Source organism: Triticum dicoccoides, chromosome 1B (assembly GCF_002162155.2).
Source record: "Triticum dicoccoides isolate Atlit2015 ecotype Zavitan chromosome 1B, WEW_v2.0, whole genome shotgun sequence".
Lineage (NCBI taxonomy): Eukaryota > Viridiplantae > Streptophyta > Magnoliopsida > Poales > Poaceae > Triticum > Triticum dicoccoides.
In genome coordinates this window covers 8813085-8823709 of record NC_041381.1, presented here as the reverse complement: position 1 = coordinate 8823709, position 10625 = coordinate 8813085, and the positions used below count along the sequence as shown (strand labels likewise).

General features: G+C 45.5%; 3 protein-coding genes and 1 pseudogene across 3 annotated transcripts; all 4 read right to left on the bottom strand.

The window, feature by feature from the left end:
- Positions 1 to 703: 703 nt before the first annotated feature.
- LOC119349955 lies at positions 704 to 2594 on the bottom strand (annotated as a pseudogene).
- A 97-nt stretch (positions 2595 to 2691) lies between these two features.
- LOC119315403 (putative disease resistance protein RGA4) lies at positions 2692 to 4152 on the bottom strand. Its single transcript, XM_037590032.1, has one exon. The coding sequence runs from the start codon at positions 4117 to 4119 to the stop codon at positions 2941 to 2943; it is 1179 nt and encodes a 392-aa protein (XP_037445929.1). The 5' UTR covers positions 4120 to 4152; the 3' UTR covers positions 2692 to 2940.
- Positions 4096 to 5814, bottom strand: LOC119315393 (putative disease resistance protein RGA4). Its single transcript, XM_037590022.1, has 2 exons — positions 5354 to 5814; positions 4096 to 5246 (listed from the first exon to the last, which is right to left on the bottom strand). The coding sequence occupies exons 1-2, from the start codon at positions 5495 to 5497 to the stop codon at positions 4125 to 4127; spliced, it is 1266 nt and encodes a 421-aa protein (XP_037445919.1). The 5' UTR covers positions 5498 to 5814; the 3' UTR covers positions 4096 to 4124.
- A 2228-nt stretch (positions 5815 to 8042) lies between these two features.
- Positions 8043 to 9996, bottom strand: LOC119315382 (putative disease resistance protein RGA1). Its single transcript, XM_037590010.1, has 2 exons — positions 9773 to 9996; positions 8043 to 9666 (listed from the first exon to the last, which is right to left on the bottom strand). The coding sequence occupies exon 2, from the start codon at positions 9627 to 9629 to the stop codon at positions 8313 to 8315; it is 1317 nt and encodes a 438-aa protein (XP_037445907.1). The 5' UTR covers positions 9630 to 9666; positions 9773 to 9996; the 3' UTR covers positions 8043 to 8312.
- Between the last annotated feature and the right edge of the window lie 629 nt (positions 9997 to 10625).

Genomic DNA, 10625 nt, shown 5'->3' with positions numbered 1-10625 from the left:
TATAAGTCGTGTTATGTCTCCCCCCACAACCGATGTGGGACTAAACCCAACAATCTCCCCCTCACACATCGGTCATCCATGGGCCCGCTAACACCAGCGTTTCCAGCCCACCAACCATGACCGACCACCCGTGAGTCTACCGAGATTCATTCCGGGCACCTGGGCTCTGATACCAATTGTTACGCAATCCCGGGTCCGCTATCACCAGCGTTTCCAACCCACATGCGTCAACCAGGCCCAACCGGAGAGCAACACCGACTTATGACAGGCCTTGGGCCCTCTCCCCCCAAAAGACTAGCCTGTTAGGAGGGGACACCCCCGCCCTTATAAGTCGTGTTATGTCTCCCTCCACAACCGATGTGGGACTAAACCCAACAATCAGTATGACTAAAACTAGATGTGTACATACATAGATAGCTCACAGGTGTGAGTATATATATCCCAACTTCTGCTAAACCTGGGAAACGATGAAGGAGGTGAACTAATTCGCATTACAGGAATATATCTGAAGCCCATAACAGTCACCTGCTACATACACTATTTGAAGCTTCCTATGATGGTTTCCGCCCTGTTTACTCCGGCATGGTGGGTTGCTGGCGTGCCCTGACTTCTTGAGCAGCCTCCCTCTGCTCACGGACTAGTCTTGATATTTCCTTCCATGTCTTTGGTTTAAGTGCCATTACTGTACATGTCACAAATGATGTCAGAACAAACCTGTACAAACCAATCCTGCATAAAAATTTATAATGTGTGACATAAAAATAATGGAGAACAAGCTTCTACAAGTGTGTTGATGTGGTACATGTCATGGGATGGATGACTGCATCTGTTCGTTAAATGACGCAAAGATAGAAAGACGTGTGTACCTTCATAACGGGCATCTAGTGTTTTGAAGACGATGCTGCCCAGTTGTTGCTGCAGGCCTCTAGGGAGCTTCTTTATAGCTGGACAGCCTTTAATTGCAACCTCTCGGAGACACCTGTATGCTTCAGACTCATTCGGCAGAGATGCCAGTGTACTACAGTTTTTAAGCCTAAGGTATACCAATGATGGGGGGGTGCTCTCTTAGTAGAGACTCCAGCGATGTCAACTCATCGATGCTATCAATGCGCAGTTCCTTGAGGGACGTCGGCACACGGAGAATCCCCCCCAACATGCCACGACAACACCGTATTGTTAGAGATTCGAGACGAGGAGGAAGTGAATGCTCTCTTGCTGCTACTACTTCTACGGATGGCTCTGCTACATTTATGGACGTAGTGACTTCTGGTCTCTAGAGCCCACCCATCTGACATGATAGGACTTGGATACTACTGCAGCTAGCAATCGATATGGTCTTCAAGGACCGAGGAAGATGCAGAACCGCTGGTAAGCTTCCACATCTAGATAACCATAGATCTTCTAGGCATGGACAAAAGTGATTCATGGGTGAGGATGACAACTCTGATGCAGCTACACGCATGATTGCCTCACTGCAAGAAGACCCTCGAACTAACTCTGACATGCCCTGCTGCATGCCGGAAATGGACTCAAGTTTACGGCACCCATAAATATTCATTCTCTTGAGAGATGCCAGTATGTTGAACATCTCTACCAAACTTGCACAATATCCTATCTCAAGAGACACCAGGCCTGGCAGGCGTTGACTCCTTTTGGTTGCTGATGGCTCAGGAGGAACTTGTGCGTATCCAGTCAGATTTGGGCAGCTTACAATCTTTAATTTCCTCAAGAATACCAAACTTTGGAACACTTTCTCTGGCCACTGGACGAGCACATCACATTTATCAATTTCCAACTCTTCAAGGTGTAAAAAATAGTCCCACAGCTCTAGTGCAGCTGCTCCAAAGAAGGAGTCGCAGCATCTTAACTCCATAACTGTAAGTCGAGATTTCTGGTTCCATTTCTCCATGCTGGCCACTGGTACAATTGAAGTGCACACAACCTCTGATGTTGTTTCTTTGTATTCTAGCTTCAATACCAGTTTCGTCAATGAAGACAAATATCTGCCTACCAAATTGAATAGCTCTTGCTTGCCACACCCAATTTCTAATACACCTAGTTCTGGTGCTTCGGGTAAATCTATTAGCTTGGGGCATCTCTGAACTGACAGTTTCTCAAGCTGAGGAAACAATGTCCTTTCGACTGCATCCCATCTGTGAAACCTTTCTTAATCTTTCATTTTGAGCGCCTTTACGGCACGAAACACTGAGCGTACCAATCTATAGCCACCTTCACTACATGGTTCTTGAGGCAATGGTGCTTCAGGTAACACCAACAGCTTTGGGCATTTCTCAGTTGATAGTTCTTCTAGACAAGGGAACAATATCTGTTCTCCTTGAGTCTCTCCAACTGCATCCCATCTCTGAAAGCTCTTCAAGTCTTTCATTTTGAGCACCTTTAAGGCAGGAAACGCTGAGCGTACCAATCTATAACCACCTTCACCACAAGGCCCTTGCAGCAATGGTGCCTCAGGTAACGCCGACATCTTTGGGAATTTCTCATTGACAGTTCCTCTGGACAAGGAAATAATATCCGTTCTCCTCGAGTCTCTCCAAATGCATCCCATCTCTGAAAGCTCTCCAAGTTTTCCATTTTGAGCATCTTTAGGGCAGGAAATGCTGAGTGTACCAATGTATAAGCACCTCCACAAGGCCTTTGCAACAATGGTGCTTCAGGTAATGCTACCAGCTTTCCACAATTACTAATAAACAACTTCTCAAGCACAAGAAATATTATATGTTCATCTTGCCTCTCATTTATATCCCACCATCTCTCAAAACCTAAGAGATGTTCGAGCGCAAGCACCTTCAGTTTTGAAGAAGTGAACGATGTACCACATCTGAACAAAATTTGCAATCTTTCGCAATGAACAAGAAGAATTTCAATCATGTTTTGCAACATACCCAGGAACTTTCCTCCATAGGAATATATCTTCAGAACCTACAACCCATCATGTGGTTCGAAATTGTTGAGCACCTCGGTGTCACAAACAGAATTCCATCTTAATGTCAGTTCTTTGAGACCCTTCTTGTTTCCGAGGTTTGCCACTTTTAGCTCTGCTTTTTCAACATTCTCTACCTGGCGTAGCTCTAGCTGACCACCAAGGTTTAAATGCTGCAACTCTACAACATCACAGCAATCAGGTCCAGTAATTGCTGCTACAAAACATGTAAGTGTCAGCAACTCAGTGCGTTTTCCTAGTTCTGGTGGCATGCTGTTCAACTTTCGACATCCATGAGTGTAGAGGTGACGGAGGGAGGTCATATACTTCATTTGCATTGGAAGTCGAACAAGATCATCACAGTTGGAAAGGTCCAACACTTGCAGGTTATATAGAATACTTATATCTTCAGGAAGTGATTTAATATCACTGTTTGAGAGATCAAGGTACCTCAGGTGACGCAGATACTTTGGTTTCAGAAGATATGATTTTGTCCCTCTGATACAGAGCTTCAAGGCGTGCAAAGATCTGTATTTTGATAGATGCTGCAATGGGCAACACACATAACTGTCGCATACCAAGGTTTGGATAGCAGGGGATCTTTTCTCCATAAAGTCATTCAAAATACCTTCTTGTTGTGGACATGACAAAAACAAATGCCGAGCAGTATCTGCACGACACTCGATTTTACTTGGTTCCATAGTTGCAACAACACATTCCTTTTCCATAACAGACATTGCAATATCATGCATAAGATCATGGATTTTACATGTATATCTGGAATAATACCCCCTGATATCTTTACTTTTCTCAATATCCAGAAAAAATGACCTTGAGGCAAGCTCATTGAAAATAAGTTGTCCAATGGCTTCAAGACTATCTTCCTTGTGTTCTGGGATAAAGCCATTTGCGATCCATAGTTGGATCAGCTTTGCCACATCAATCTTGTAATCCTTTGGAAATATAGCACAATAGGCAAAGCACTGCTTGATGTACGATGACAAGTCATTGTAGCTAAGCTTGAGTATTGGTAAGATTCTAGTTTCCTCGGTGCAAATGCTACTTCTAGATGCTATAGCCTTCCATTCTTTCACGCTGGTCTTGGTACGAAGTACAGAGCCCAGTGCACTTGCAGCTAAAGGAGAGCCACAACATCTGATCACAATCTGATGAACCATCTTGGCTAGCTCAGCAGGCTTTTTTTCCTCAAACTGAATGCTCCAGCCTCAGTAATTTCCTTTAAGAATCTATTCTCCAAACTACCGAGAAGGTGGGTATCTGCACCCATAATTTCAGCAACTCCTTTATCACGAGTTGTTGTCAGCACCGCACTACCCATGCCACCATGCTTAAGATGGTCCTTCAGCCTTTCCCACTTAGGGGCCTCTCTGTTCCAGACATCATCTAATACAATGAGATACCTCTGCCCGCTCACCAATTTCTGAAGTCTCTCCAATGATGGTCTGTTTGCGTCATCATTTTTCTTAGGAGATGCGTCAACTATACTGTTGGCAAGGGAGTTAACATCAAAGGTATCAGAGACACATACCCACAACAACAAATGGAAATGCTTCTGAATTCCAGGTTCATTGTATATGAGCTGTGCTAATGTGGTCTTGCCAAGGCCCCCCATTCCAACAATGGCAACAACTGCGAGATCTGCATTATTAGCTTGCCGAAGTAGTGTACCAATAACTTTCACCTTATCTTTGTCTCTGGACCTGCTGGCAATTTCTTTTGGGTCAGTGATAATATAATCGCTCTGCCTCCACTCTTTGAACACCACCGGCTGTGGCCGGTACTTGAACCTAAAGGCATGCATCTCTGTTATGAGGACCTCAACAGCCTGTAGAATCCGACAAAGCTTGCGACCCATTTTGTAACGGAACACAATGCGGTTGTGAGTAGGGAAGAATTTTATCACATCGAAGCCAAGCTTAGTGTAGTGCCCCTTCTTCTTGGCTTCACGGCGGAGTGCTTCGTACTTGAATTCGTCAAAGACTTCATTTGCCTCATATGCCACGGTCTTGAGCTCCTGGAGCCAGGCTTTCGCCCCTTCTCTGTGGGCCGTCGCCTGCTCCTCGGCGTCAGTGATGACATCAAGGATGGCCGGAAGCTTGCGTTTGAGAATTTTGTGTTGCTTCTCCAATCCCTCCATCACATTGTATTGGTCCAGGAGGTAGCTGGACGCCTTGTTCATCAGCATGGACACCAGTGGCCGAATCGCAGTGGTGGCCACCAGCTCCGCCATTGGAAGGTTTGGAAGAAACTCACACAGCACAACACGTGGCACGCCGCAAGCGCACTGCAGAATCAATGGATAAGGGAATGGTGTGAGCAAGATGCGTGCAGCCCTCGAGAGCTGTTCTTCAACAAATGAAAAAAACAATCCAATCTCGCAACCGTAGTTACCTGAAGCTCTGATGACTGGCACGTGGACACCGAACAGGAGCAGCAGCTCCGCCGTTGCAGAGGCAGCAGCGGCAGCAGGCGGTTACTCCTGTGAAGTTGTGGCAGGCAGGCGTCTACTCCTCTGGGAAATGCTTGGGAGATCATGAAGCAACCAGTATAGATGACTCTTGTGTGGCCTTGCTCTCTGTGTGTCTCAGCCACTCATAGAGATGCTTCAGAAGCAGTCATTCCAGCCGGCGGCCCTCAGTTCAGACAAGTCTTTGGGCATTTGCAGCACCACTTGTGCTACAAAGCTGACAAGATAGGAGCAACACACAGGACGAGCATGCATGCAATGGAGGACCACAATTAATTCCAACAGCACCACTTGCACGGTGTTCCCCCATTTCAAAATGATCGGCATATATGGTAATTCCAGAGTCCGGCAAGACTACCTTTGCAAGATACAAAAATGTTTTCCATTCGATGAAACTCAGACTTGAACAACTGAAAAAAAAAGATTTCAAGTCAATGTAAAACAGAGTTGAATAATTAACAATTGGCATTTCTTTGGAAGGTCTTAGTGTCTTATGGTAATTCCAGGGTCTGGGAAGACTAGCTTTGCACCGTATAAAATGGTTTTCCATTCGATGAAAAACAGACTTAGTAACTGAAAAAAACATTGTAAAACAGAGTTGCATGTTACCAATTGATACTTTGGAAGGTCTTAGTGTCTTAGCAGGTTATCTTGGCAGAGCTTTCTTTTTTCTAAACTATATTGGGTCTTCCAATATCTGCCGTCTCGAATGCAAGTTGTAAAGGAATTAAGGCGCTCATGAATATAGATGACTCCAGTAAGGAGAAGTGTAGGTCCTAGAGGTGAACGAATTGGCTGACATCCTTGTTTTTCAAGCACTGAAGAATACTACTCCCTCTGTCCCATAATGTAAGATGTTTTTTTACACTAGTGTAGTGTCAAAAAACGTCTTATATTATAGGACTGAAGAATACTAGTAGACAATTAGCACGTTACTAGTGTAACAAGTTTTACCTCATAAAAGCTGGTAAGCTCGCTGAAAACTACCGACAGCAGCTGTATCAATCTCTCGACTTTCTTTTGTGCACTGCCACAAACATTTCTTACATCCTGCATAACAGAACATAATTGAGCGGTGTGTTCTATCCAGAGTCTGCTACGAAACCGTGTGTCGAAAACTGGTAATAGAACATAACATGAACACATCTTCGCTCTCCGTCCTCCCTAGCAAAACCATGTGTTAATAACATAAACAATGGTACATAATGGAAGTCTACATACAGATACAGGGAATTGTTAAATAGTACTCCTAGTAATGATAGAATTTTCATATTTTGTTGGTAACCATGTTTGGAAAGAAAATGTACTGTCTTGAGTGGCAGCTCTGTAGCCTGCCTGCCAACCATGGACGGACGGGAAATCCACTCGAGACCACTCGAGACCACATAGCAGGAGGGAGGGGTCGAATCCGCGGAAGAAGACGGACGAACAGGATCCGTACCTCGTGTTGGCGGGAAGGCCTGGCTGGATGTCACCCATGGACGGCCTGCTGCGCCAGACGAGGAGTAGAGATTTGGGGGAGAAGGGAGGGGAATGGCCAATCATCCTCCGCGGTGGCCGTGCGCCCGTGCCCGTGCTGAGATGTGGGACGGGGGCTTGGAGGACGCGGAGGCTGACGCCGCCGCCATGAACGGACGGCGACGGCGAGCAGCACGAGGCGGTCCGGCCGGCGAGGAAGACGAACAAGGGGAGACGCAGGTCGGCAAGTTGGGATGGGCTGGGCCTGGGCTTCTAATTTGGCTATCTCTACCAGCTTATTTGTCGTTGCCACTAAATAAAAATTAAGTCCCTCCAGATGAACTATAAGTCGGGACATCACCAAGGTTTGCAGCCGACCTGCGTCTAATTCACATTTTAAGTATCTGAACTTGTACCAACTAGATATATAGCTCACAAATGTGGGCATATATCCCAACTTGTACCAACTCTGGAGCATCTAATTCACATTTGAAGTATCTGAACAAGATAAAGGGCAAAGTTCAACAAGGCCAATCAATTGTAATCATGACATGACCTTTCTGGGGGCACTTCTCAAAAGAGCAACCTTCAGAATTTGCATTTTTTTTGGAGCAAACAGATGCACAAAGCGTCACCGATTCTTGGCTTGGCTGTTAAGTATATACAAGTAGACTGACACATACTTGTCCACACAATGGTTTCTTTTTTGGAACAATTTGCAACAGCACAATCTTTACGGAATTTGCATCTTGGGACATATCGAAGAAATGGTTCATGCTGTATTCCTCTGTTAACCGGGAAACCCTATTCCTCTCGAGGTTTTCCCTGGAAAGGAAAAATAACTGAAAACAACCTTCAATCACTGTCACTGTCACTGTCGCTGTCGCTGTCTGCCGGCCACCACTCACGGATTAGTCTCGGTATTTCCTTCCATGTCTTTGGTTTGAGTGCCATTACTGTATATATCACAAATGATGTCAGATTAACAAACTTGTACAAAGTAATGTAGCATGAAGATTTCTACCTATATGACATTAAAAAAATGGAGAACAAACTTGTACAAAGGTGTTGACGTTGTAAATGGAGTCGGTTGGAGGACTGCATTTTTCTGGTTGAACGTGGCAAAGATAGAAAGACGTGCGTACCTTCAAAACGGGCATCTAGTTCTTTGAAGCCGATGTTGTCCAGTTGCTGCAGGAGGGATGTAGGGAGCTTCTTTATTGCAGGACAACCTTTAATTTCTAGTTGTTGAAGAGATCCATATGATTGCGGGTCGTTAGGCAAGGATACTAGGGTACTGCAGTTTCGAAGGGAAAGGTGTTCCAACAATGGGGGGTGCTCTCTCCACAGAGACTCCAGTGATGTCAACCCAGTATATACTAATGGCGCACTACATGTCTGGTGCGCCATTAGTGTCAATTCCATCTATAGCCCTTTTCCTAGTAGTGACTGCTTCATGTGTGCTGGCAAGTCATTATAGCTAAGCTTCAGTATTGGCAAAATTCCAGTTTCCTCTGTGCAAATGCTGGTTCTAGATGATACGGCCTTCCATTCTTCAACGCTGGTCTTGGTACGAAGTACAGATCCCAGTGCAATTGCAGCTAAGGGAGAGCCACGACATCTCTTCACAATCTCACCAACCATCTCGAGTAGCTCTGGAGGCTTTTCCTTCTCTGAACTGAATGCTCTATCCACAATAATTTCCTTTATGAAGTAATCCTTCAAAACATTGAGATTGTAGGTTCTATCTGCGCCCATAATTTCAGCAACTTGTTTATCACGGGTTGTTGTCAATACTGCACTACCATTGCCACCATGATGAAGACAAGCTTTCAGCCTTTCCCACTTGTGGACCTCTCTGTTCCAGACATCACCCAGTACAAGGAGATACCTCTGCCCGCTGACCAGTTTTTGAAGTCTATCCAGTGGTGGTTTGTTTGTATCATGATTTTTCTTGGGGGATGCTTCAACTATACTCTTAGCCACGGAATTCACATCGAAGGTATCTGAGACGCAGACCCAGAGCTGCAACTGAAAATGCTTCTGTATTTCAGGTTCACTGTATACGAGCTGTGCTAATGTGGTCTTGCCAAGGCCCCCCATTCCGACGATGGGAACTACTGTGAGATTTGCATTGCTAGCTTCACCAAGTAGTTTACCAACAATATTCTTCTTATCTTCGCCCCTGGATCTGCTGGCAATTTCTTGTGGGTCGATGATGACATAATCTGTCTGTCTCCACTCCTTGGACACTGGTGTCTGCCTCAACTGTTTGGACACAAACAATGTTTGCCTCAACCCAAAGTCATGCATCTCTGCAATGAGAACATTGATATCCTCCAGAATCCTGCAAAGCTTGCTACCCATTCTGTGACGGAACACAACACGGTTGTGAGTAGGGAAGAGTTTTATCACATCAAATCCAAGCTTTTTGTAGTGTCCATTCTTCCTGGCTTCACGGCGAAGTGCTTCATATTTGAATTCATCGAAGACTTCATTTGCCTCATAGGCTACTCTCTCGAGCTCCTGGAGCCAGGCTTTCGCCCCTTCTCTGTTGGCCGTCGCCTGCTCCTCGGCGTCAGTGATGACGTCCAGAATGATAGGAAGTCTGCGTTTCAGAATCATGTGCTGCTTCTCCATTCCCTCCATTACATTGTACTGGTCGAGGAGATAATTGGACGCCTTGTCCCTGAGCATGGCAACCAGTGGCCGGAGCGCCATGGTGACCACCAGCTCTGCCATTGGAACTCTCGGAGGAAACTCCTCCAACACAGGTGCACTACAGAAATTAATGAAGAAGAGAATGGTGTGAGCAAGACGTTTATATGTAGATCTTGAACAAATTACATGTAAAAATCCAATCTTGCAGGCATAGGCATAGTTACCTTCACGAGCTTGCCCCTGATCAGCAGCACCCAGAACCAACAGCACAGTAACAGCATGGAAGAAGTGGCCCTCACAAGCATGTCGATGCCAGCTCCAGCATCGTATCGGCGGCAGCAGCAGAAGATTGAGAGCCTGGCCGGCACCGGTGATGTGGCGCGGAAGGAGGAGGCGACTCCGGTGAAGTTATGGCAGCAGCCGCCGCGTGGATGTGTGGGCGGGGCTGTATGAAGGCTCTACTCCGACGAACGGGAGTTGGGAGATTTCTGTGAGATCTTGAAGCTTTTGGATGGGTGGGGGTAGGATTCGGGGGAGCAGGAGCCAGCTTGATGGGGAATTTTGGAGCACAAGCCTACATTAGCAGAAGCACGTCTTGCTGGTCAGGAAAATGGAAGCCAACGTGAGTGTTGACTTTCTGGGAGCCAAGTGCATGAGCTTGATTTCTGGGAACCAATCACAAACTATCCGATCTTGCAATAGCTCAGCACTGGGCATTCTTTTTGGGGGCTGATATATAATAAGGACAACTAGCATAGCACAGTAACTGGTGACAGTAATGGGTACCTTCATTTCTTAGCAGGAAAAAGCTAGACTAACCCCTCTTATTGCAAGTCAGAATGAAGATTTCTCGTTCTTAATATTGCACGTAGATCACTCTATTATATATCTACGTCAGTACATCCAATGCAGTTTTTCGGAAGTGATAATGCATTGGCTGTGAACTCGGAAAATAGTAAGAATTTTCTTTCCATATACATACAAGAGGTCGCAGGAATGCAAATTAAACAATTACCTCAACTGACGGATGACCAAATACAATTCATCTCGAGGATCATGATATTGGTTTTCGTGAAT

Excerpts from the sequence above, each read along its gene's own strand:
- LOC119315393 (XM_037590022.1), bottom strand. The coding sequence starts at position 5,497 with ATGATCTCCCAAGCATTTCCCAGAGGAGTAGACGCCTGCCTGCCACAA. Across the intron at positions 5,247-5,353 it reads GCCAGTCATCAGAGCTTCAG|TGCGCTTGCGGCGTGCCACG; the intron begins GTAACTACGGTT and ends TTGATTCTGCAG.
- LOC119315382 (XM_037590010.1), bottom strand. The coding sequence starts at position 9,629 with ATGGCAGAGCTGGTGGTCACCATGGCGCTCCGGCCACTGGTTGCCATG.
- LOC119315403 (XM_037590032.1), bottom strand. The coding sequence starts at position 4,119 with ATGGTTCATCAGATTGTGATCAGATGTTGTGGCTCTCCTTTAGCTGCA.